Source organism: Rattus norvegicus, chromosome X, assembly GCF_021556685.1.
Source record: "Rattus norvegicus strain SHRSP/BbbUtx chromosome X, alternate assembly SHRSP_T2T, whole genome shotgun sequence".
In the NCBI taxonomy this organism is placed as follows: Eukaryota; Metazoa; Chordata; class Mammalia; order Rodentia; family Muridae; genus Rattus; species Rattus norvegicus.
In genome coordinates this window covers 84,733,972-84,761,606 of record NC_141554.1, presented here as the reverse complement: position 1 = coordinate 84,761,606, position 27,635 = coordinate 84,733,972, and the positions used below count along the sequence as shown (strand labels likewise).

The 27,635-nt window shown below is 37.0% G+C and overlaps 1 protein-coding gene across 5 annotated transcripts in view; it reads left to right on the top strand.

The window, feature by feature from the left end:
- The window catches only part of Hdx (highly divergent homeobox), a 147,984-nt gene that overhangs the window by 36,736 nt on the left and 83,613 nt on the right, over window positions 1–27,635 (top strand). For all 5 annotated transcript variants that reach the window (XM_087600226.1, NM_001395572.1, NM_001395571.1 and 2 more), the window contains 2 exon segments: window positions 4,889–5,998; window positions 16,624–16,677. In XM_087600226.1, the coding sequence (XP_087456352.1) occupies window positions 4,889–5,998; window positions 16,624–16,677 (1,164 nt within the window).

Genomic DNA, 27,635 nt, shown 5'->3' with positions numbered 1-27,635 from the left:
CATAACACTTCACAGGGCTGCTATAAAAATCATTTGGGAAACCAGCTGAAAACTTTGACTTGGAAATCTTATTTACATTGGTCAATGGTTTGGCCTTTGAAATGGGCTAATGGTGCTTTTTCTTTATCCTACTAATATGGTTTCACATTTTTAGCCAACAAAGTAATTAATAAGCAGAGCTTCTTGCATAAAACATTATGAACCGGGGCTGGGGATTTAGCTCAGTGGTAGAGTGCTTGCCCAGCAAACGCAAGGCCCTGGGTTCGGTCCTCAGCTCCGGAAAAAAAACCTTATGAACCATAAAATTTAGATTCCTTTTTGTTTTGTATTTTTAAATAAAGTTTGTAATCCAATGGACATACGGAACAAAACTGCACTGAGAAAAACAGTTTCATAAATTAGTAAGTGTTAGGAAGTCAGTGAAAGGTCCAGCTACAGGAAGAGGGAATAGAGTGGCCAGGTCTTTTGTACAGGTACTATGTCACACTTGCATGTTGCAGGAGCAGGACCCATACAGTAATGAGCTGCTCTCACACAAATGACTGACGGTACAAAGTCTGAGTATGAAAACAAGATTTTCTTTGAAAACACATTTTTGGCACAGATTTTAAAAATTGTATGTCACAGAAATTTGATTTAAGTCAGTATTATATATATAATATATATTATATATTATAGTGTATATTTGTATGTATACACATCCCAACTTCTGCACAACCGACTAAGAAAGAAAATCCTTCTGTTCACTTTTACTCATTCTTAAAGCACTGTTAGAATTTCACAATGGGAGTTATTGAATAGCTAGCTACAAGTATCACTCCTAACAGTTCATCTCTCATATATGAAGAAGCAAGACATGATCACTGTTTTGCACACCCAAGAATACTAGCAAATGTGATCTTAGACTAGTTTGGTCATCTTTTTCCTTCTCCATTATCTTCTGTGTCTCCTTTCCTCTCCCCAAAGACCATCTTTTCCTCTTTAACATAGTTACCATCATCTTTATCCTCATTTCCTTTTCTCTTTAATATACGAATCTTTATTTCTTCTTCTAAATCTGAGCCCGTTTCATCGTTGTCCTTTTATTCTTCCTCCTTCGTCTTAATCATTAGAATTCTCCTTTTCTAGTCTGTTCATTTTTAATCCTCTTGATAAAAGTCCCTCTGAGTGTATGGTCTGCTGTAGCAGTTCAAAAATAACTTTATAATCTCCAGGTTCCACAAGTCAAGGGAGAGCTACTATACTGTGGTCCTGAATTATGTTACTACTCAAATTGAGGCAGGATAGTTCTAGACGCTTCTCTTCAAGGACTTCCAAACTTCCAGAAATCATGTTGCTACTAAGTTCTAATTTTCCAAGTATAACCTGGAAATTTGTTATTGTAGCTATTTAAAAATCATTTGCTACTTCAGTTTTCCCATTGACACAAAGGAATTATCAAGTCTATTCTACCTCTTCTAGACTTCCTTCTTGAGCCACTGTTCCGTTTCTGCCAGTCTGCTAGTATTCTCTTCTGTCCCACTTACTTTTCTGCCTTTCACACTACCAAGGATCCTAAATCATTTTAATGGATTGGAAATGAATAAAAAGAAATGCAAATGTAAATGCCAGTAAATGGGTTTGTGGGAAAAAGAAAAAAACTATTAACTGGAGTCCAGGGAGTGGGAACTCTTTAACAACTACCTCTATTTTCTTGTCCACACACACATATACACACCTTTAGTGGTTGCTCAGAGACTGAGTCTGTGTCCTCCCACCACCTCCTTTTCAATAAGCATTGAATAGTGTGTTATTATCCGGGAGCCCCATCATCAGGCAATCTATTACTACTGGTTCCACTTCTAATTTTTTAATTTGTGGGATAGTATAGTACTGTATTTATTCAAAATACATGTAAAATTAGAGAACGTGGGCTACAAGTTAGTAATCACTGTGTTAATGAGCAATACCGATTGATCTTGTGACATCTATGTTGACAGTGTTCCAGACAAATAAGGTTTCTGGGTTACTGGGTATCTGAATTTCAGATACACATGGTATTTTATTGTATTTTACTTTGATGTGCATATAATATATCAAACTAACATGCTATTATTTATAATATACAGCTATATATGTAAACAATAAAATTACAAAAAGTAAGACATATGGTTCAGAGATGTCCTCTAGGTATGATAAATAATTCCTGGATTCAAATTTTACCAATTCACTGTGCTTTTCCTTAATATTTTTTAAGTTTGGTGATATATATTTTGTAATGTAAGAACACATCATTCTTATGCAGTTTTAAATTGAAAATATGAAAACATATTTTAGATATTCATGTTTATGAAATTCACCTTTTGGGAAATTATGTTTACCCAAAAAATATTTCAGACGCTGCTTGTAGATCCTGCTTGTCCTGTTGAAGAAAGTCAGTATGAGTTTACAATTCCCACTATGCCATATGAAGCAAAGGGGAACATTATAGTTTCTGGAACCCTTTCTTTATTGAAAATATCATGAAAGTAAGATTGATGATGGATAACTAGTTCAGGAAGTTCTAGTCACTTTATGTGGAGTAATTGAAGAAGAATACATTTGAGATCAAGAAGAATTCACCTGGAATCATTGCTACTTGCTGACAAGATATTTTTCCCAAAGCTATTATTTTTGGACTTCAGTTTCTTCACTTACATGATTTAAAAAGTAGCGCCTAGTAAAATAGCTATAATATATACAGAATAGTCATTGCAGAATCTAGTGCAGACAGTATTACAGCAACATTAATATTGCGTCTATACATTGTATAAACACTGAACATTAGGTAATTTATAAGGTTTTCTAAAGCACATCATTAAAAATTTGCAAATCTAAACCTTACATCACTTGTGTGTGAGACTAGTTTATTTAAGAATTTCATTTACTCATTTATTTTGTTTAATTCTTTAGAGATTAGAGTGTTTTAGTAGTTTATCATATGGTATACACTTTTGAATATAAAGTTGCATAATCACATTTGGACTGCAATGTTTTTATTGTGTATTTTAAGAAGAAACATGATTCAGGGAAATTACACTAAGGTAATTATTATAAATTACTTATATAGAAGAATGTATTTTATAATTAAGTCCTAAATGCCAACCTATTATATTACTTTTATCCATAACTTTTTTATGTTTATAAAGGTAATACATATTCATTGTGTGAAACTTTTTAAGTAGAGAAAAGTGCAAAACAGGTAAATGACTACCATAAATTAACAACAAAGCAAAACAAAGGCATTGTATAATCAAGTTACTGTCTTTAGAGAAAATTGCTCTTACAAATCATTTTAAAAAGGTAAATATCCATATATATATATATAAGTATATATATATATATAATATAATGCATGATATGGACTATCAAAATAATATACTAACCACAAAAGTCCAATCAAGATATTTATCTTTTATTAGTTCTCAGATTAGTAAAAACTACAGGAGATTCAAACTGGAGGTTTGAGATAAATAAAAGTTTGGAATGTTGGAAGGCACTTAGAAAATACAGATTTTTGGCTATTTCTCTTCTAGTATTGCATGAGAAGGACTACCAACATGAAAATGTATGCAAAATAAGGTATATATCAATAATGAATGCTTTAGAAAATAATATAAATAGTAGTATGAAATAAACTATGTTTATATATATACAATAGAAGTCATTAAGCCTGACAATTATATGTGCATGTTTGGTCAATAATCCAGTGAGCATTTTCTACTGAATTAAAGAGCTACCCTTTAGTGTACATTTATTTTTTGATATTATAAGTGTGTAGTAAATATAAGTTACAAACCTTATCTATATCTGTGCCTACATGTCAATAGTTCTTAGCCTATAGTAAATGTGTATACTAATGGATTTCAGCATGGCCTTTTTATCTATGTCTATGTTTTATTTTATCCTCACCTCTTGTTACTCTCCCCTGTTCACCTCCCATTCCTGATCCCCTTGCTCTTTCCACTTTTCTTTCTGCGTGTCCCTCTAACACTCTCTCTCTCTCTCTCTCTCTCTCTCTCTCTCTCTCTCTCTCTCTCTCTCTTATGTTTTTTGATGACTATAAGTTTCATTGGGGCTGTTTTCAGGGTGCTAGGTAAAGAATCACTTACAGGAGCATGGGCCATTACTAGAAGCTATATCACTAAAGAAAAAAATGTGTTTTCCTTATCCTAGAAGCTATTAATTGCCTGTAGATCCGCAGGTATGGGAAGTCCTCCCCATGGCTGTTACTATCTGCTTATAGATTGGGGAATACGGGGTGTGCTTAAGTCGGCTAAGTGGATATCCAACTACTTTGATCAGATATGAGTCCTGTCATACAGGAAGGACTCTACTACTGGAAGTCAAAGTCCTGTGGCTGGGGAAGCTACTGCTGTTATTTTGCAAAATGGATACTATGTCTTCATCAAATTGCTGTCTAAATGACAATGTTTATACTCAGATTAGTGTTCCCATCATTTTTGGTTAGAGAAGCTCCTGTTTGCTGTGAGCAGGGGTAAATGTAGAGACTTAGAGCTGGTCAAACTATAATTGTATTTTAAGATATATTCCTAGACTATTATATAATGGGTCAAACGATAAAAACAATTTCAGATTTCTTAAACCTTTTTGCAATTCTCAGTTCATAGTAATTGGACGGATCTTATGGCAGAGAGTAGTAATGTGTTCTTACTAATGCTCTCAGGCTGCTAGTCTTTAATCATGTTTGGGCTTATACTTTGCTTACTTTGTTTTTTATTGGATCTTCTCCTTTTGCCTGTGCGTAGGCTTTGTTTCTACGATAAGAATACAATTTATCATTTAGAAGTGGTTTTCTCTATGCTTGTTGTTAACTTTTTTCATATTGCCTTTTTTTTTTTCCTTTCAGACGTGGGTTGGCAATAAGCGAAGAAAAATGAGTAGTAAAAGCTGTGAGTCAGGAACAGCAGGAACTGTGTCTGGTACCTCATTGGCAGCTCCGGACATTACAGTCAGAAATGTGGTTAATATTGCCCGCCCTTCCAGCCAGCAATCTTCTTGGACTTCTGCCAATAATGATGTCATTGTAACTGGCATATACAGTCCGGCAGGCTCATCAAGTAAGCAAGGCACTACAAAGCATACAAATACACAAATTACAGAAGCACAGAAAATTCCTATTCAGAAGGCAGCCAGTAAAAATGACACTGAATTTCAATTGCACATTCCTGTTCAAAGACAAGTAGCACACTGTAAAAATGCTTCTGTGCTCCTAGGGGAAAAGACAATTATTTTGTCAAGACAGACAAGTGTACTAAATGCTGGAAACTCAGTGTACAATCACACAAAGAAAAGCTACGCAAGTTCTCCGGTGCAAGCTTCTGAAATGACAGTACCTCAAAAGCCATCTGTGTGCCAGAGACCTTGCAAAATTGAACCAGTTGGGATCCAAAGGTCATATAAACCTGAACATGCAGCTCTGGCATCACATAACTTATGTGGGCAAAAGCCAACCAGTAGAGACCCTTGCTGTAGAACACAAAACTTGGAAATTCGTGAAGTGTTTTCATTGGCCGTCAGTGATTACCCTCAGAGAATTCTGGGAGGAAATACCACACAGAAGCCAGGCTCAGCAGAAGGAACTTGTTTGTCCATTGCAATGGAGACTGGAGATGCAGAGGATGAATATGCCAGAGAGGAAGAGCTAGCATCAATGGGAGCACAGATAACAAGCTACTCAAGGTTTTATGAAAGTGGCAGTTCCCTTCGAGCTGAGAACCAAAGTACAACTTTGCCTGGACCAGGAAGAAACCTGTCAAATTCACAAATGGTGAATATTAGAGATGTGTCAGACAATGTACTGTATCAAACTAGAGACTACCATTTGACACCACGGACCTCATTGCATACAGCATCAAGTACTATGTACAGCAATACTAATCCATCACGGAGTAATTTTTCTCCACATTTTGTATCAACAAACCAACTGAGGTTATCACAAAACCAAAACAATTACCAGGTAAGGTATAAATTTATTTTATAAAGATTTTTATAGGTGTGCTTGTATTAAAAATGATAGTTGTGTACAGTTATATTACAGCCTAGGTCACAACTTATATTTTGAAGTAATTTGAGGCTTTTATTTGAAAATGTTGGATTGTGGCCAACACCTTGAAGAATGGTGTGCTTTATCAAGTTTTAAAATGACAAGGACTTCTAAAAAATAAAAGGAATACAGACATTTAATAAAATCTGTCTGACATAAAAATTATTCAAGATATCGTACTTTATAGGAAGCATAGAAGTTTCCACATCTAAAATAAGATTATATTGGTTATGTACCCAATTGCCTTCCTTGGATACATGGGTAGGCAAATGAATCAGTACTCTAGATATTAATGGCTGGGAACTTAGAGCTTTCATGGTTTAGCCAACTCCTTTAGTAGACACCTGATTAACATGCTAAATTGCGCTTTAATCAAATAATCTTTTTGCATAGTGCTTATTGGGAAAAGATATACCTAGAGTAAGACTTTTAAGAAACATTAGACTCGGAACCAAACTATGTATTTCTTTACTGTTTTACATAATCAATTGTTTGGGTATGTTTCAAATAATCTCGTTTTTAAAAGATTTATTACACATCTATATATTTATATCTATCTATCTATATCAATAACTATATATATATATATATATATGAGAGAGAGAGAGAGAGAGAGAGAGAGAGAGAGAGAGAGAGAGAGAGAGAGAGAGGGAGGATGGGGGAAGGAGAGAGGGGAGGGAGGGAGAGCTAAGGGAGAGAGCGCGCACTGTTGCTGTCTTCAGATAAACCAGAAGAGGGCATCAGATCCCATTACAGATGGTTGTGAGCCACCATGTGGTTATTGGCAATTGAACTCAGGACTTCTGGTAGAGCAGTTAGTGCTCTTAACCCTGAGCCATCTCTCCAGCCTCCTCAAATAATCTCTCTAACTGTGAACTATAAGTCTACCTCTGAACCTTCCTTAAGGTCTTCTCCTTAAAAGGAAGAAACCAACAACAAAAACAAATATGGATTTTGAGAATTTGAATAATAAGATGTAGATATTTGCTATGTTTCCCTGCTACTGGCTAGACATCCATACCTGTTGGACCACAACACTGAAGGAAAGATGCTTCCAGGGTGTTCAGAGTTTAACACATCGTTTCCTCCCAGTTCTTTGTACACTTTCATGATTCAAAATGGAAAGCAATGTCTGACTACAGTGGTATATATCAGTAGTCACTAAAAGCTCCTGGTCATCCTAATTTACATAACAAATTCCAGGCCAGCCTGGGCTACATAGTGAGTCCCTGTCTCAAAACAAAAATAATAAAGACAGTAAGGATAGGGGAAAGAAAATTTAAAAACAATGATGTAGTACTCAAAGTACCCTTTCTAACACCTGTAGTTACTTCTTATTAATATCTGAGAATCTTATTATCTGATTAGTAGTAACTTCTTATTGAAAGTCAATTTCTCTATTTATTCTTTACCCCCCTCCCCCAAAAAATAAAGGCATGCAGGTTCCATTGGAATATTTTGTTAGATTTCCTTTTTATTTATTCTCTGACTAGACGCTAGTGTCCTGTTTCTTCGCATATACTAAGGCTTTTACTTTTTCATTGATAATTTGGGAAGAGAAAAAAAATTACCAAGTTTAGTAATTTGGCTACCTGCAGACATTCACTGGTCAGCTGAGCATGCATTTTCAGGTCTTTTAGTCCTTTCCTGGGTTTTCACCGCACCCTTATGTATATTTACCAGTCCCTCTGTTTTAAAGGCTGGGTTAAAATATTTTAACTTGTCTGAGTCTCATTCTTGTCTATTTTTTCTTTTAAAAAGTATTCAATCTTTTTTTAGTTCAGATTTTATTCCCCTCCCACTCCACCCTTTGACTGTTCCTCATCCCATACTCCCCCCTCCCCACCAGACCTCTAAACTCCCTGGGGCCTCCAGTCTCTTGAGGGTTAGGTTCATCCTCTCTGACTGAACTCAGACCCAGCAGTCCTCTGCTGTATATGTGTTGGGGGCCTCATATCACCCACTTGGTGTATGGTGCCTGGTTGGTGGTTCAGTGTCTCAGAGATCTCAAGGATCCAGGTTAGTTGAGACTGCTGCTCTTCCTATAGGGGTCGCCCTCCTCCGCAACTTCTTCCAAGTTTTCCCTAATTCAACCACAGGGATCAGCAGCTTCTGTTCATTGGTTGGGTTTAAACTCTTTCAGCTGCTTGTTGGGGCTCTCAGAGGACAGCCATGCTAGACTCCTGGCTGTAAGCACAGCATCACTAATAGTGTCAGGTCTTGGAGTCTCCCCTTGAGCTGGATCTCAATTTGGGCCTGTCACTAGACCTCCTTTAGCTCAGCCTCTTCTCCATTTTTGTCTCTGCAGTTCTTTCAGACAGGAACAATTATGGGTCAGAGATTTTGACTGTGGGATAGCAACCCCATTCCTCACTTGATGCCCTGTCTTTCTGCTGGAGGTGGGCTCTAAAAGTTTCCACGCCTGACTTTAGGGCATTTCATCTAGGACACCCCCCACCCCCCGTTGAGTCCTGAGAGTCTCTCACCTTCCAGGTCTCTGGTGCTTTCTAGAGGGTCCCCCCACCTCCTACCGTTTGAGGTTGCCTGTGTCCATTCTTTCTGAAGAGACAGTAGTTATGCGTTCTTTCCTCAGTCACTAGTGTCTTTCTCCTCATCTGCACTTCAGCACCCTCCTTCAGAGTTTTACATCCTTCCAACCTGAGTGCTCATGTGTCCTAGTTTTGTAAATCTGAACTTCCAATTCATAGACAAAGAGACCTTCAGATATCTGCAGACACATTACAGTAATCAAAAATTCCATCAAATTAAGTTTGTGTCTTGTTCACAGAAGAGACTAGGGATTGGGCCAAAACTGCTTTCATGTCATGTCACACTAAAAAACAGTTCTAGAAATGGTCAATAAAAATACCATACATTTTACAACCACTTTCACCGTGGCATTTTCTTAGTTGCTGTAGGTTTTGAAAGGTTTTCAGAGCTGCCACAATGCTGGTTTAGTCCTTCGCTACTTGTTTTTCATGTTGTTTTGACATAGGGACCCAATATAATGCTGTCTTGGAACTGCCTATATAAGCTTGCCTCGGTTTTGTAATCCTCCTGCCTCAAATTCAAAGTTCTAGTTATGTGCTCTGACCTCCAACCCGTCAGTTGTTTATTTAATATTGTCTTAGAAGAACAAATTTCTGGAGCTTCCTAGCTCTTATTTTGCTATCTTCCATCTGCCATTTATTTTCAAATTATAGTTACTACAGTAGAGCACATAAGTTTAGTGCAACAAGCGGCCATGGTGCTTAAAACAAAACATAGTAAAACGACAACCCCATATTTTGCTTCACTGAAGAGTTGTATGCAAAGTAGAGATACGGTAAAAACACTAGTGCAGTCCTTCAAAAGATGGTAGTTTACTAACAAAAAAATGAATGTTCCATTGCTTCCTGGAGCTCTGATGTGTGGCCATGTTATAAAATTACTGCATTTCATTTATAAAATGGTATTGAAAACTTAGTGCTATCATTTGACAGGTATAGTTTCTGAAATTAGTAATGAGCATTTATATTTTCTCGAATGTCTTTTTACATGAGCCAAATTAGATAATAAAGTATTCTGGAGGTTTTAGTTTCAGATTTTTAATTGTATACTGCCACATGCCTTTGAATCAGAAAAAAATTTGTCCCAATAAAGTTTATATTATTTTACTTATAATGTTGCAATATTTTACAGTCAGTATTTCAAGAATTGGGAATATAATGAGTTTTTTATGTTATATCTGAGGACCTTTTCTGATTTCATTTACCCATCATAGAATTCCAAGTTCTTGTTATTTATTTTCATAAAATTTAACCACTAAAATTAGGTAGGAATAAATCCAACATAGCATCTTGGTTGTGAATTGCAAGAATTTTGGTAGGCTCATAAATGTTCCTAAGCATCATTCTATTATCTCTTAATGGAGAAAGGATTTCTATATTTAAAGCATGTTGTTGCTTATTTAAAGATGATATATTAAAAAAATAATTTGTAAAGCCAATCTACTTCTCAGAGCCCTGATAGAGATTGGATAGGGGGAAGAGCAGAAAAAAAATTGATAATGTGCATTGCAATATTGTTTCTTTGTTTCCAAGCAACTCACACTCAAAACGACAAATACCTAATGTTCTTTCTCATTAGTGTTTCCTAGCCTCTAACTGTTAAATATGTGTATAGAGGCGGGCACAAGTGTTGGATGAACTAGGAAGTTACAAAGGACCTCATGAGTCTGGAAAAAGTGGGTCTTTAAGGAAGGGAGTGAGGAGATAATAGAATAAAATGAAGGGTAGAATACTGGAGTGAAAGCCTATACTAAGACAAGGGGAAAGGGGATGAGGAAGGAGTGGGCCGGCTAGCAATCAAGAAAAATGAAATATGTCTAAAATGCCTCATGGAACCTGTTAATCTTTTACTTTGTGAGGTGATTTAAAACATATGTAAAATATTTTTAAAAGTAAAACCTTTTCAAGCAGAAGAAATTTCCTCTCCTGTCCCCATGTTCTTACTCTATAAACGACTCTTTTGCATATTGCCATGCTTAGCTCTTTGTAGAGTTTCAGAAACTCATAACAAGTGAACAGTGAAGGCTATAATTAATTCAATTTATTTAGAAAGTATTTATTGACTTCCTATCACATGCCCAGCAATAGTCTCATGTTATACACCTCATAACCTAAAAATAAATAAATAAATAAAAACCAGGGAACTCTGGCATTTAAGCATTATGATTGGCAGGCATTGGTGCTCATCTAATACCAGAACAATTGAGGGAAAGCTAAAACATTGATTTATGAATTTCTCATGTTGACAGTTATTGCCTAATTGTTTCAGTTAATCAAATCAGATTTAATGAAAAGCTAATTAATAAAAATTCAATTTTCCTAACTCAGGTAAAATAAAACATATTTCAGTTTGTAGCTTCAGTGGTTTGAAATTTTAAAAAGAGGATATCTATCATGTGTATTGAATTCTTTATAGATGTCATGGTTAGCTACCTATTGCTGTGATAAAGATCATGACACAGAGCACCTTGGGGAAGAGAGATGTTATTTGGCTTACACTTCTGTATCATAGTCTATCACTAAGGAAAGTCAGGACAGGAGCTCCAGCCATAACCTAGATGCAGAAACTGAAGCATTGATCATGAAGGATACTGCTTACTGGCTTGCTTCTCTTGGCTTGTTCAGTTTGCTTTCTTAATACTCTAGAACTATCTGCTCCATTGTTGGCATTACCCACAATGGGTTACACTCTCCTACACCAAAAATTAGTCAAGAAAATGTCCTACCCGCTTGCCTACACACAAACCTTATGGAGGCATTTTCTCATTTGAGGTTCTCTTTTCTCAGATGAGTCTAGCTTCTGTCAAGTTGACAAAATTAACACAATTGACCCTTTGTCAACTTGACACAAAAACACATCACTATTAAACCATGAGATTTTCTTTCTTGTTTGTCTCCCAAATGTCATGTTACTATTAATATTACAATATAAAACATAGACTAACTTTTAAAGTTCCATAGTTTTGAAAAACTTCAACAATTTAAAAGCCAAATTCTCTTTAAAAACTCTTACTAGGATATGCATCCTAGTAAGAGCACCAGTGGAAGGGGAAGCCCTGGGTCCTGCTAAGACTGAACCCCCAGTGAACTAGACTGGTGGGGAGAGGGCGGCAATGGGGGGAGGGTTGGGAGGGGAACACCCATAAGGAAGGGGAGGGGGGAGGGGGATGTTTGCCCGGATACCGGGAAAGGGAATAACTCTCGAAATGTATATAAGAAATACTCAAGTTAATAAAAAAAAAAAAAAGGAAAAAAAAAACTCAGTCTCTTCAAAATTTTAAAGTTGCAAAAATATTCAAGGTCTCATAACTATAGAGTCCCATAAAATAAGAAAACAGTCTAAATGCTTTATTGCTCCAAGAAGGAAGAACAAATGTATAGTCACAGTCAAAGCAAAGCAAAACTGATATCCAGCAGTGTATAGCAAATCCTGTGACTGAATGTCCCACAGCTAGAATTCTCTCATGATCTTCTGGACTCCACAGAACCTGGTCAACTCCACTTGTTTGTCTCTGCCATCCACAACACACATAGCTCATTTCATAGGCTCATGTTGGCTCCATTGTACAGCTATTTCTGCCCTTGCCGGTCATCCCATGGTACTGGCATCTCCAAAATGCTAGAGTCTCCACATGCTGCATCTTGACAAACTCCCAGACTTTCTTCAGGCACTCCAAACCTATTACTTGGTGGCAATCCTCAGCCTTTTCCTATAAGCTCTTCAATCCTTTGGTTTCTACTACAACAGAAGATTTACCTTCACCAGTGGCCTTTCCTAGACTTTCATAGTGCCAAAGTTCAGTGGATTTGGGGACTCCTTCATGTCTTCAAGTCCAGTACCATGTGAGAGATTCTTACACATTTCTAAGTTTGGCTACCAACACGAGATACAACCTTGTCCCCCTCTAGACCACAGCTTCCATATACTGAACCTGAGAGTACACTTCCATGAAGATTTTGCCTCAATGGTGCTGGGCTTTTATTAATTAATCATAGTTGATCTTTCAGCCCCAAGCCAGCAGCTTGATTGTCCCAGGAGGGCAAAAGTTTCATTGTAGTGGTGCTAGTTTCTTATTAATCATAACTGATTTTTACTCCCAGCTGACCCATGTATTTTATTTCAGTATATTACTTGAGCAGCCTGGATAGAGTCTTTGATGAGTTCTCAAAGCTTCACTTTAAACCTTAACAAGCCAGGCCTCCATTCCTTGCATGTTTTTTGGCATTATCTCTTAAGTTACCACAAAACAGCTCATTAAGCTCTGAGTAATCAATGGCTTTTCTAGCCCAGTGTCACAAAACACGTCACAGTCTTCCTAAGAAAGACATGGTCAGGTCTGTCACAGTAATACCCCATCATAAAACACTAAGACCAAAGCAACTTGGAGAAGGAAAGGTTTACTTGGTTTAGACTTCTACATCCTAATCCATCATTGAGGGAATTTGGGCCAGGAATACAAGCTGGAAGCTGGAGTGGAGGCAGGAACTGAAGCAGAAACTTACAGAAAATGACTGGTTCAACTCTGTGTCTTATGGCAAAAGTAACTTGCTTACTGACTTGCTCTCCAAGGTTTACTTTCTTATAGAACTTCGAACGACCTGCCCAAGAGTGGCATCACCCATAGTGATCTGGGTCTTCCCATACCAACAATCAATCAAGAAAATACCCCATAGTCTTGCACACAGGCTAATCTTTTGGAGACAATTTCTCAGTTGAACTGTCTTCTTTTCAGATGACTAGCCCGGGTCAAGTTGACAAAACACTAACAGAATAACTAAATTACTTTTAGAATCAAGTTAATGCTTTTGACATGTGATTCCTGTATGACCTTTTATAGGATCTAAATTATTTAAAAGGAAACAAATTTTAAATTTAATCCTATAAGTAATCCATAAAAATTAACTATATGCATGGCTTCTGAATATACACCCATCAAAAGTAATAAGTGTATAATGTATAATTAATATATTGATATATATCATCAGCTTCAAGCATAAGCATAATTTTACATGAAACGTGTTACATTTGGATTCACTATGTTCAACAATATAAACAATGTAGTTCTAATTTACATTTAAGCAATTGTGTTATTTTTTAAAAATACAACTATTTTTTAGCCATAAGACAGATTTCAAACAAAAGGCATTTCCTTGTCTTAAACTTGTAATCCTTGGTTGAATTAAATAGGCTGATCTGTCTAGGAAGTAGCTTTATGATGGTCATTTTAAAAGGTCATTGTCATCTCTCAAGCATCCAATTATTTTTCTGTCTTTTATATAAGGTCTGTCTCTCTCTCTCTCTCTCTCTCTCTCTCTCTCTCTCTCTCTCTATATATATATATATATATATATATATATATATATATATATATATATATATATCTGTGGTCCTACTTCCCCTATCTTACTTTCTAGCCTGGATTACTTCTTGTACAAAATTCATATAGAATTATCTCTGTACTTCTTATACATGGACAGTCATAATAAACTTTCTAATATATAAAATTAAAGTTCTGTCACATAACAGGTATACCACAGAAACTTCATATTTTCCACAGGATTATATAGAAGTGTACACAGCATTCCTCACCTCCGCAAAATGACTTCAGCCTACCATAGCAGTGCTGGATGAACTGATAATTCCTCAGATATCGCTGTGCTTTCATGCCACAGCAGTGATACTATTCTTTTTTTCTTGGAATGTCTCTTTTTTATTTCTATCAAAATTCTACTCACTTTTTAAGATTCAGCTGAGATATCAATCCACAAGTGGGTGTAATTTTGCCATACTTTGAACTCCTATTACTTTATTTATTGGACATCTTATTATAGTTGTCTTTGTATTAAAATCTTTCATGTACCTGTCTTATCTCTTCCTTTCAAATCATAGTTCTTGCCCTCCAGGAAATTAGGTTTTACCTATCTTTTTATTTCCTGGAACGGCTAAAATGGCATCTCATATAGGAGAGATACCTGATAGACATTTGAACAGAATTTGAATTAGATACCTTGAAAAGTTATATCTACTTATTTTAATAATGTTCAATTTGTCAAAAAGTTTTTGAAGTCTTTTACAATTGTTTTAAGAACCTGTGGGATTCTTTTAAATGCTTTTACTGATGACAAATCATCACTAAAATTTGATTTTAGAAAAAAATTTATTCTGTGACACATTTAGTGAATACTATGAATGTTTAATCTAGGCTGTATTTTTTAGTTACAATAAAAGGTGTGTGAGTAATGAGACAGAACCTCTGGATGAGGTGTGAACTGACATTTCTAAGTTTCCCAAATGCTTTCAACAATGACAACATTATTGTAATGAGTTTATAATATCATAAATTTTCTAGTTTGAAATACAGAGCACCCATTTGTCTGTGTAAGTTATGAAATGTTTGTGAGATCCACCTTGTAGATTTATTTCATAATTTTTTAAATCATGTTTTTATGTGTAAAATTAAACTAACTGTCCATTTCATTTGAGTACTATGTTTTATGGGTTCTAGTACATGAGAATCCTGTCTTTGAATCTTGTACCAAAAAAAGACTCCTGAAAGTCGGAGGAATGTTTATTTGTAGTATTAGTCAAATTTATTTTTATATAATCTGGCTATCCTGGCTATTTTTTCTTTGGATTGTGCTAGAAATATAAGGAATTAAAGAATATATTTTAGTAGATGTTAATTGAATAGAAAATTTTAGTATCATCCAACATTTTAGTAGTTGATGTTTGAGGATTCTGTTTTATCCATAATTCTTTGCTGTACCATACTTGTTTTCTAGAGGTTCTGCATAGCTACTCTTCAGCTATTCTCACTAGTAGGAATATGTGAAGTGATAATTCAAAATAATTGAATATCTCTTTTTGTACGGAGCATATGATGTGATTATTTCACTTGGTTTGTCCTATTTATTTCTAAAATAAAAAATAATTATTCGTACTCTGCTATGACCTTCTGCATTCAGCTAATCACTATTTTATTATACATTTAGTGAAAATATTTTATGTTAATAAAATAATTTTACTTATGTTAAGTCAAGTTTATATGTCCAATATACCAATAACTGAAGTAAGTATATTCTTAACTCTAATCATTACTCTCTTCTATTTGTAAATGTTAAAAATCCCTCACAATTTGGAGACACTATTAGAAAATATTTGCTGGGATATGAACTACTTGTATACTATGGAAGATGCATCTGTCTGTTCATGTCTGCAACACTGCAGAACTTCATTATCAACACTAAACACTGGACTGGAACTTAAAAAGAAAAGATTTTACTGCATGTACTCTTTATGTAGAGAACCTTTATGTATAGATTATATAGCTTAAAATTTCACCTTTCTACCTTTTACAGTTATGTATTGTTTATACAACATAATCATCCTTCAAATCAGTGGTTTTAAAATCTGTGTTTATCACTTTGTGATAAAAGATGGAAGGTATATTAATATGGTTATCTAATGAGGAGAAAATTTAGAAAAACAGTTCTTCTGAATTTGTACTGCATCTCTAAGATTACTTATTTCCTAATATATCAATATATCTTAATCCATATTAAGAAGGTACCTGTAATAATATTTATATTAGTAAGTACTTAGTGTTCAAAGTAAATACTACTAATGGACTTCATTTATAGTGTCATCCCTTATTTTGTGATGATATGATTTTTTAAAACATTCTTTTCTTTTAATCCATAGAGCACTGAATTTTTAAGAATAACTATTTTTTACACACTTTCATATACCTTACAGAACCCAACAAGTATTTTTGTTTTAATTTCTGGAAGATTCTATATCATTTCTAATTATTTTTTTCTACAAGGGAAGGCCCTTTAAGTATGTAAGGAATGAATGCCTTCGATTTGCACTGTGTTTTAAATACAGATCTCTTTTTCTCCACATCATATGCAATGTTTTGATTTAGTGTTGATCAACATTATAGGCAATGTTAATACATACTAAGATTTCATTTGTTGTTTTCACAGATTTCAGGAAACCTTTCTGTGCCTTGGATTACAGGGTGTTCTAGGAAAAGAGCAGTAAGTAATCTTTGGTTTAACGCAACAAATGACTTTCCTGTCATATTCTTTTTTTTTTTTTTTATTAACTTGAGTATTTCTTATATACATTTCGAGTGTTATTCCCTTTCCCGGTTTCCGGGCAAACATCCCCCTCCCCCCTCCCCTTCTTTATGGGTGTTCCCCTCCCCACCCTCCCCCCATTGCCGCCCTCCCCCCACCAGTCTAGTTCACTGGGGGTTCAGTCTTAGCAGGACCCAGGGCTTCCCCTTCCACTGGTGCTCTTACTAGGATATTCATTGCTACCTATGGGGTCAGAGTGCAGGGTCAGTCCATGTATAGTCTTTAGGTAGTGGCTTAGTCCCTGGAAGCTCTGGTTGCTTGGCATTCTTGTACTTTTGGGGTCTCGAGCCCCTTCAAGCTCTTCCAGTTCTTTCTCTGATTCCTTCAACGGGGGTCCTGTTCTCAGTTCAGTGGTTTGCTGCTGGCATTCGCCTCTGTATTTGCTGTATTCTGGCTGTGTCTCTCAGGAGCGATCTACATCCGGCTCCTGTCGGCCTGCACTTCTTTGCTTCATCCATCTTGTCTAATTGGGTGGCTGTATATGTATGGGCCACATGAGGGGCAGGCTCTGAATGGGTGTTCCTTCAGTCTCTGTTTTAATCTTTGCCTCTCTATTCCCTGCCAAGGGTATTCTTTTTCCTCATTTAAAGAAGGAGTGAAGCATTCACATTTTGATCATCCGTCTTGAGTTTCATTTGTTCTAGGCATCTAGGGTAATTCAAGCATTTGGGCTGATAGCCACTTATCAATGAGTGCATACCATGTGTGTTATTCTGTGATTGGGTTACCTCACTCAGGATGATATTTTCCAGTTCCGTCCTGTCATATTCTTAGTGGGAATATCATTGAAACTTTTTAATGATTTTAATAGAACTAATAAAATCTAGCTTTGATAAAACTAAATTATCTCAAAACATATTTTTAGATCATAATATCTTAATCTATAGTTTTATTTGCAAGTTTTTATACTACAGTTTATAAAAAAGAAACATTTAAATAAAAATGAAAGAAAATAGATTCATAACTAAATGAAAACATGGAAAACAACTCATGAAATATCTTAGTTTTCTATTTAGCTGATTATACAATTTAATCTTAACAGACAGTAAATATTTACAGATATACCTTACTACTCTTACTACAATTCAGTATTTTAAAAGTGATATGTAGTTAATATTTATAACTACTCTAAGTTCTGTTCTATAATATCATAGAAATTCAATAAGATTGCATTTTCCCAAGGAATCTCATTGACTTTTCTGTGTAAGCCCCATAAAACTATATTTAACCAAGTACCCAGAATATTTTGTTGTAACTGTTATGTACATAAAACTATAAAGCTGTGGAAAATAGATACACATTTATAAAAGTAACTTAAGTTACAAAAGGATTTACAGATTTGAGGACAAATGAAATTAGAGCTAGGACTTCAATATTCAGACAAGACTGTCCAGATTCTTTACTTCCTTCCCTTCCCTGTAAAGTAGATAGAGAATGTTGAAAAAAATGTAAGAGATTTCTGAACGGTGGAAAGAAGTGGAAATGGTTAGAGAGTCCAGGGCAATCTGGAATCATCAGCTACTTTGTCATTTATTTAACAACAAAAGCAGAGGGCTACCTGATTTAAATGACATGTAACACACACTAGCAACAGGAACAAAAACCACACAGCATTACTCTGTTCACCCTCCCGAAGAGTTCCATAGAGTTCCACAAATAAGTTTGGGAATTTGGTAAGGAAGATCAGCTGGAAAGAAGCTTTTACTGACACCTTACAGCCAGGGAAGTGCTCTCCTTCTCAACCAGGACTGAGCTTAGCCATTCTCCGAGAGACACCAGATAGAAAGCAAAGAGAGGACACTGAAACAGCTTTGTCTATGGAGCCTCTCTCTGTGTCCTATATATTATACAGCACTGCATTCCATGTACTAAACCGGTGATTTTTTTATTTTTACTGGATATTTTTTGTATTTAAATTTCAAATGTTATCCCCTTTCCAGATTTCTCCTCCAGAACCCACACTATCACTATCCCATCCTCTTCCTCCTGTTCCCCTCCCACCCAACCACTTCTACCTCCCTGCCCTGACATTCCCATGCACTGGGGCACCAAGCCTTGGCAGGACCAAGGGCTTCTCCAATTGATGCCTGACAAGGCCATCCTCTGCCACATATGGAGCTGGAGCTATGGGTCAGTCCATGTATACTCTTTTGGTAGTGGTTTAGTTCCTGGGAGCTCTGGTTGGTTGGTATTGTTGTTCTTATGGGGTTGCAAGTCCCTTCAGCTCCTTCAATCCTTTCTCTAATTTCTCCAACGGGGTCCCCTTGTTCAGTCCTATTGGCTGCCAACATCCACCTCTGTATTTGTCATGCTCTGACAAAGCCTCTCAGGAGACAGCTGTATAAGGCTCCTGTCAGCAAGTACTTCTTGGTGTCCATCCACAATAGTGCCTGGGTTTTCTAAACCAGTACCTGGGGTTTCTAATTGGCAACATCAAGAGGAATTAAGCCACAACATGAAGTTCCTGAAATATGGTGAATCCATTTTTCTTTCTACAGATATAGATCTGTAGTTTGGCATTATAGGGAAGTTATTCTCACAATGTCTGGGTTTCTATCACTTTAGGTGGCACTAACATGCGTTGGTGATATCAGATTATATGAAAATACCATCAAAGAAGATGTAGAAATTAAAGAATCACCAAAACCATAACCTTATTAGGTTTCCAGAGAATTCCCTGAAACAAGCAAAGGGTTAAATGAAGTCAATATTGAGGCAGTGTCTGAGGTTAAGGTACAGCTTACTTAGGGAAAGCAAAGGGTGTTTTTGAACGTTTCTTTTGGAAGAGGCAACTGTCACACCACAAGAAGTGTGTCTTAAGTTGGCTGACATTACCATATTAGGTTAAAATGCACTGTGAACTCTGGTTTAGAGCTAAAGCAGATGTTTGCAAAGTTCCTGACATATCTCCGGTTAAGGGGTGAATGGAAAAGAACACAGAACAAAGGTCCTAGATAATATATGACTTAACAATGTGACAATGGTCGGCCTGTTCTGGGCCTGGGATTTAGGGAAACTGAGTGTGTTCTTGCCCTGCTAAAGCCCTACCATTTAGAACTTGCTGGAAGACTGATTTCCAAAAGGCATGGGCTCCCCAGTCTTGTGATGAGACAAAACTGTAGACACCACCAGAAAGTCTAAGCCAAACCTAAGCAGATGAGTATCTATTAAAAAATAAAAGATAAGACTGAAAGCCTAGGAGGATAATGGTCAAGATATCCAGGAAGCACGTGAAAATCCCTCAGTATACAGTCACAGGGATGGTTCACCCATGACTGATAAAAACCAGGCTGCTGGCACCAACAGATGGTGGTATTATCTAACAGAGAATGTAGAAGAAAATTGTGAAAGCATTTCAGTAAGCAAGTGCAAATTATCATCAGTAGCAGTAGGCGGGTGTTAGGCTAGAGGCTAAGGCTATAACTCGGTTGATACAGTGCTCTCTTGCCACAATTCAGCACTGGCTTCAATCCCTAATACTTAAAAATAATCTAAAGAACGCATTAGACATTATCCGAGTAAAATAAATAAAGGCATAGTATTGAAAAATACATCTAACATAAGCAACTTGCTAGTTGGCTCAGTATTGGCATGGGGATGAAAGAACACATAATAAGTGAACTTGAGAGCAAGTAAGCAGAATTTAAGGCAACAAAAATGAAAAGAAACCTTCAGAAGATAGACTGCAGTTATTGAAGTGAATTTATACTGTATCTTAATTATACCTCAATTAACTTTTAATGAATAATCCATTCAGTTACTGGTACACCTGGGTATTTTAATATACTTTAAAAACTCTTAATATTTAAAAGATCTAAATCTCATGAAATATAAATACAGTCATAGTACATGTAATAATAATGCAGCCTTCAGAGCTGAAGGGATTTACAACCGCATAAGAACAACCATACCAGCCAACCAGAGCTCCCAGAGACTAAACCACCATCCAAAGAGTACACATGGACAGACCCATGGCTCCAGGTGCATATGTAGCAGAGGATGGCCTTGTTGGGCATCAGTGGGAGGAGAAGCCCTTGGTCCTGACAAGGCTGGATTCCTCACTGTAGGGGAATTTGGGGGGGGATGGATGGGGAAGGGAACACCCTTATACAAGAAGGGGATGGGGGATGGTATAGGGGGCTTATGGACAGGAAACTGGGAAAGGTAATAAGATTTGAAATGTAAATAAAAATAGCTAATAAAAATAATAATGCAGTCTTCAAAAATGGAATGTGGATTAGGTGTAAATTATATATTGGATTTCAAAGACTTAGGGTGGTAAACAAGGCAATAGTGCCTCAGAAATTTTTATAATGATTTTGGCGAAATGCATCAAAATGCAACATGAGATATTAATACTTAAAATATGTATGTAATCAGGGTATGTGGCTTATTGGTAGAGCATTTGCCTAACATGCTCAAAGACCTGTATTCCATCTTTGATATCTTTAAATAGTTTTAAACGCACAAGGTAATATTATAAGAATAGGCATAGCAGGGCTGGAGAGATGGCTCAGCGGTTTAGAGCACTGACTGCTCTTCCAGAGGTCCTGAGTTCAATTCCCAGCAACCACATGGTGGCTCACAAGCATCTGTAATGAGATCTGGTGCCCTCTTCTGGTGTGTCTGAAGACAGCGACAGTGTACTCACATACATAAAATGAATAAACAAATCTTTAAAAAAAAAGAATAGGCACAGCATATTTCCAGGGCATACTAACTTTTACTTAAGTTAAATAATTTTACTTTCAAGAAAATTATTATACTTACATATTGCAATGTAATTTTTATAAATTTCTACATTAGAGAGAGCTAGCTATGTCTCATATCATTCTTGGTTTTGTTTTGTCTCAGAGATGTGGATTAGATCTAACACCTTGGAAAGGCTATAGGCAAATGCTCTAATGACTGAAGTTTTTTTTTTTTTCTGTGGTGGTAGCATCTGTAATCTGTACTCTAAGTATTTCCCCAATATATAATACAATTTTTGGTACTGTTCCATATTTAAATGATCTTGGGACTCCAAGAGGTCTCAGAAGGTAAGACACTGCCGTACTTTAACATCTGAGATCGGTTCCCAGAGTCCACTGGGTAGAAAGAAGGTGAGAGCCTACCTACTCTTACAGGTTGTTGACACAAAGTTTATGGCATGGCCCATCCTGCCATACAAATGAATGAATGTAACATAAAGTTTAAATGATCTTTAGTATTTCTCCTTGCCTTTATGAGACTCCTTTCGTACTTATATAGTATTTTGTGGTCCCCTTACTCTTCTTCCTTTTCTTTTTATCTTCCAACTGCCAAATTTAAAAACATATCTCCATTTCGTCTAGATTTTCCAGTGTTGCTGAGTATAGGCTTTTGTAGTAAGACACGATTTTTTTTTTGAAATTCCTCAGTTTCTGTTGCTAATTTCTGGATACTCTCTCTGTGCCCTTTAGTTAGGCTAAGGGTTTATCTATCTTGTTGATTTTTTTAGAGTTCCTTATTGGACATAAATTTTGTTAATTTGGTAGTTTTCTTTTTCGTAGTCTTTATACATTTCAGTTTGTGTCTGTGTTTGGAAAAATAGCCTTCTCCTTTAATTTTCATGACGCACCTTTACCTGCAAACCTGGCTAAAGAGTCCAGGTGTTGTTTTGTTAGCTTTTGCACGTACGCAGACTTGTGTCTCCAGACCGATAATTGCTGTCTCCTTCTGGTCTTTGACTGTGTCACCTTGTCACAGTAACTTTTCTATGAGCGACGTGAATAAGTATCCATTTATCCCATACAGGACACCACCAACAAAGTATGATTCCACCAAAGTCTAACTTGAGTACCATGTGTGTAAAAAGTATATAAGAACATGTTTGTATTTTTTCCAAAATGTCAGAATTTTTTTAACAGATACAATCTCAAACAGTTTCAGTGCTAGCTTGCTTGCCTGACCTTCCTCTTTTCCTTGGTAACTCTTGTGAAGGATCTTATTTCAGATCCCATATAACACAGTGTAAAGTAAAATGTATTAGTCTGTCTATCCATCTGTATGCCTGTGGACGTGGGCATGTATAAAAGTTTCACAATGAGGACAAAGGGGCAAGGAATTTTGAAGAACTCTGGGAAGCTGGTGTTGAGAAACAACCGGGAATGTTAAGAGTCTCTGAGTCTCCGTGCCGATAAGATAATGAACCAGAAGGGACCTGGGGGGAAGAAGTTTCTCAAGTGAGTCATTGCAGCTGCACGGCAGAGGTTTGAGGTGTAAATTGCTTACCTAGCCTGGAAGGTAAAAGGGCAGGAACATAGTGATGAGGGGAAGAAGTGTCAAGATGGACAAAAGAAGGTCATGCAGACAGGATAAAGGACTGCAACATTTTTTAAGTGCACCGCCCTTAGTTTAATTTCTTTTGCTCTCTTTTATGAACCAGCCTTAATCTAAGGTAGCACCTTCCTGGTATAGCCCCCACTCTAAATGTAGGGAAGTAACAAGAAGGTTAAAAGACAGCACAACGAGGAGAACAGAATATGTGGCCTGAAATTTAGCTTGCCTACCACTCTTCAGCTTTTTTAGTCTTATAGGAGGATTCTCGTTTTGGCCTTACCTATGATGAAGGATGGCTACGTGCCCTAGTAAGGAGGCAGTTCATAATACTTTTAGGATTAAGATGGTGCTAATTATGAAATGTCCTTTGGAAGATAAGAAGCCCCTCTCCTTCCAAGATGAGAATGTAATTCTGGATAGTATAAAAGACATATATAGAATTAGTGTGGATATTGTATTGGTGATTCCTTGGCTAGGGTTATGCCGGGTTAGTTCAAGAAGTTCAGAGGTTGTAAGACGATTCCAGGTGGGAGGAGTGCCCAAATCCAGAACTGAGTCTGAGGTATCCATAGCATACTCCTTCTAACGTGGTTCCTGCATTTTGGGTATGATCTCATCTATTAACTGTGTGGGAACTATAGCAGGTAAAGGAGAGGCAGAAATGTTAGGAAAAGGCTTAAGAACATGGTGTGATATCTCAGAGAAATCATGAGAGGGGGTTTTGAGGGGGCAGTAAACAAGGAGATAAATTAAAGGTAAGTATAGTTTTATTTAGGGAAAGACATCTTTTTAGAGATATATCAGTAGTTTTAGTAGAGTGGCTTGCATAGCTTAGAGTTAAAAACAGGAGATCGTAGAGACTGGTGGAAGAAGATGAGGAGGAGGGCAACCGTGTAGGAGGACCAGCAGTCTCAGTTAACCTGGACCCCCAATCACCACCCAGGCAGCATACACAAGCTGAGATGAGGCCTCCAGCATATAGACAGCAGAGGACTGCCAGGTCTAAGTTCAGGCAGAGAAGATGCACTTAACCTTCAAGAGACTGGAGACCTCAGGGAGTGGGGAGGTCTGGTGGGGTAAGGGTTGGAGGGGTGGGGACTTCCTCGAGGAGATGGGGGGAGGAGTATGAGATGAGGAACAGTCAGAGGATGGACCAGGAGGGGGGTAAAGTCTAGACTGCAAAAGAAGATTAAATAAAAAAATGAAAATAAAAAAGTTTGTAGTATTGAAACACACACGTGAGGATGGAGAACTAATGAACCTCCATCACTTAGGTATATTGGATCCGGAGATCAGTAACTACTAGAACCCAAGGCACGAAGATCATTCTATAATTATTTTATTTAATTGTTTGGAAAAGTATTCAACGACTCACATATCAGAAGTCACAATGAGTTGGATATTTTCAAAGGCCTTTCCTGCATCTACTTAGATGACTATTGCTCTGTACTTTAGCCTGTTTATGTGTAGATTATACATATTGATTTATACCTGTTGAATTATTCCTGCATTTTTAGATGAAGCCAACTTGATCATGCTACATAATCTTTCAATGTATCAAATTTAGTTTACAAGCATTTTATCAAGAATTTTTGCATCTGTGTCCTCCACTCCTCCAGTCCTTCCACCAGCTCTCCCGCCAGGGTCCCTGAGCTCCATCTGATGGTTGGCTCCAAGCATCCACATTTGCATTGGTCAGTTGCTGGCTGCATCTCCCAAGGAGCAGCCACACCAGGTTCCGGTCAGCAAGTGCCTCTTGGCAATGGCAACATGACAGTGTTGAGTTTAGTATCTGCAGAGAGGATGGATTCCCTAGGTGGGGCACTCCCCAGATGGCCCTTCCTTCAGTATCTGCTCCATTTTTTGTCCCTGTTCTTCCTTTGGACAGGAACAATTCTGGGTTAAAAACTTTGAGATGGGTGTCTAGCCCCATCCTTTGACTTGGGGCTGTGCCTATCTACTGGTGGTGGTCTCTACAAATTCTATTGCCCCTTCTCTGCTAAAATCATCCCTGTTGTGTGCTGGGAACCTCCTGTTTCCCTGGTGTCTGGGATCCTTCAATGGCTATCCTCAGTTCCTCATTCCTCCTGTCCCTGGTACACATTTTATTCAATTTCCTTACCCTCTGTACCTCTCTCCTGTCCTGTTCAATACCCCCTTATTTCCTCCACTACCCTTTGCCTCCCAAGTTCCCCCTCCCTTCAGCTACCATGATCATTCCTGTTCCCTACTTCTGTCATTTTTTTATTGTTGATAATATCCTGCTTTAATCCATAGTCATCAGATATGATATAAGATGCTATTTCAATTTTTGTATATTTGTTAAGTTTTTTTGTGTGTGTGTCCTAATATGTGATCCCTTGACAAAAAAAAAGTTCCACGAGTTACTAGAAGAAAGTATATTCTTGGGTGTCTGGGTAGAATGTTCTCCAGAGATTTGTTAGATCCATTTGATATATGTGTTTGATTCCAAAGTTAATCTAATTAGTGCCTGAATAATCTATCTATTGGTGAGAGTGGGCACTGAATTCACCCACTATCACTGCATTAGGGTTAATATGTGATTTTAGATCTGATAGTGTTTGGCTGGACTGGCAGATATATTTTTTTCAAAACACAAGCTTTTAATGTGTCCATTAAAAAGTCAGGTCGTGGAGCTAGAAAGAAGACTTAGCAGATAAAAGCACTGTGGGCTCTTCCAGAGGACCCAAGTTTGATTCCCAGTACCCACATGTGTTTTATCACAGTCTGTAACTCCAGTTCTTTTGGATTCAATGCCCTAACCTGGACTCTACAGGCACAAGACACACATATGGTGTACAAAGATACATACAGGCAAACATTCATCCAAATAAAAATTCTTATTTTTTTTAAAAAGGTGTTAAAAGTCTGTTTTTATATGTGGCTTGGTATTTCTCTCTTGCAGCTTTTAATATCCTTTATTCTATACATTTAGGTTTTAATTATGATATGTCACTGGGAGTTTCTTTTCTGCTCTTGCCTATTTGGTGTTCTGGATACCTTTTGCACCTTGATAGGCATCTCTTTCCTTAAATTTGAGAAAATTTCACCTGTAATTTTGTTGAAAATTATTCTTTATGCCTTTGACCTGGTTTTCTTCTCCTCCCTCTATTCCTATTATTTGTAGATTTGGTGTTTTCATAGTGTCCCAGATTTCTTGGCTGTTTTGTTCCTATTTAAAAAAAAGCCTTCTCTTTGGCTGAGGTATCTATTTTCTTCTATCTTGTCTTTAGAGCCTGAGATTCTCTCTTCCATCTCTGTACGCTGTGGGTGAATCTTACCTCTGAGGTTTATGCTTCGCTTCCTTAATCTTTCCTTTAAAGTTTTATTTCAGTTTGGCTTTTCTTCAGTGATTCGTTTTGTCTAATTCTAACTTCATATGGTGAATTGTGTTCATTATTCCACTCAACTGTTAGGATTTTTCCAGTCTTCTTTCAGGCATTTGTTCATATCCTCTTTGAACTAAATCCTTGTCTTGTACACCAACTAAATAGCTTTTTTCAAGGATTATTATGCTTAGGGTTCTGGTTTCAGGAGGAAGCATATTGTCTTTGCTGTTTCCATGTTTTGTCATTTTGCAAGGAGAGCCAAGCATCTGTAGTTAGGTCATTTTGTGGTGTTTTGTGGTATGCATATCTTCTCTCACATTTGTTGTGTGGGTTATGGATCAGCTGAATGATGCTTGGTTTTCCTTCTTGGGTTTACTGTTCATTCTGCATAGGGTTCCCAGTAGTCACAGAATGGAGTGATGAATGGGGTAGCTTATTAGGCAGACACGGCCAGAGAAGGATCTAGGGATCTCTAAACAGTACCAGAGGCCATGGATTGACTCTGGAGCTCCTACTTAGAGTTCTGGTTCAGAATTCACTCCACACTGTTCTAAATCTACACCAAGGATTGGTTTTGGGTGGCTTTGAGTTTTCAGTTAATGCCATGTGGACAGGAAATGGAACATGGGCTTGAGTTAACAGTTAGTGGAACCAGAGGTGGAAGAAAAGGAGGGTGGAGAAGGCAGTTCTGAAGGGGTAGGAGAGGAAGCTGGCTTGGAGGTGGCCAAAAGGCCATAAGGAGAAGGAGGGTCACCATGGTCATGGGGTCAAAGTTAGTGAAGGAGTTCTTGGAATGAGTAAATTTTTCCACAGCAATACGTTTTTCATTTAATAGCAGGATTTGGAAGGTTGTAAAAGATTGACAGAGAGAAGGTCAGTAACAAAGATAGACGATAGCCTTGCATGTAAGGAACTGCAGAAAACTTGCAATTGCTCTGTATGAAGTTCTTTAAATCTCTAAGAATGTTAAATGCTACCATTTTCAGGTCACTGGACTCTTGTTATACATTTTGGTTGTGGAAGACAGTGTACCGAAAAAAAATTATTTTTGATATCTTTCCCAAAATCAAATGCTTTGAGGTTATGCAAACAGCAATAAAGTGAGAATCTTTAGTTAGGTGAGATTTGGTGGTACTCATTATGAAGTCTGTTGAGTTAAACAGGGTATGGGCGAGAAAAATATCCCTGTGTTCCTCAGGTTCCCTT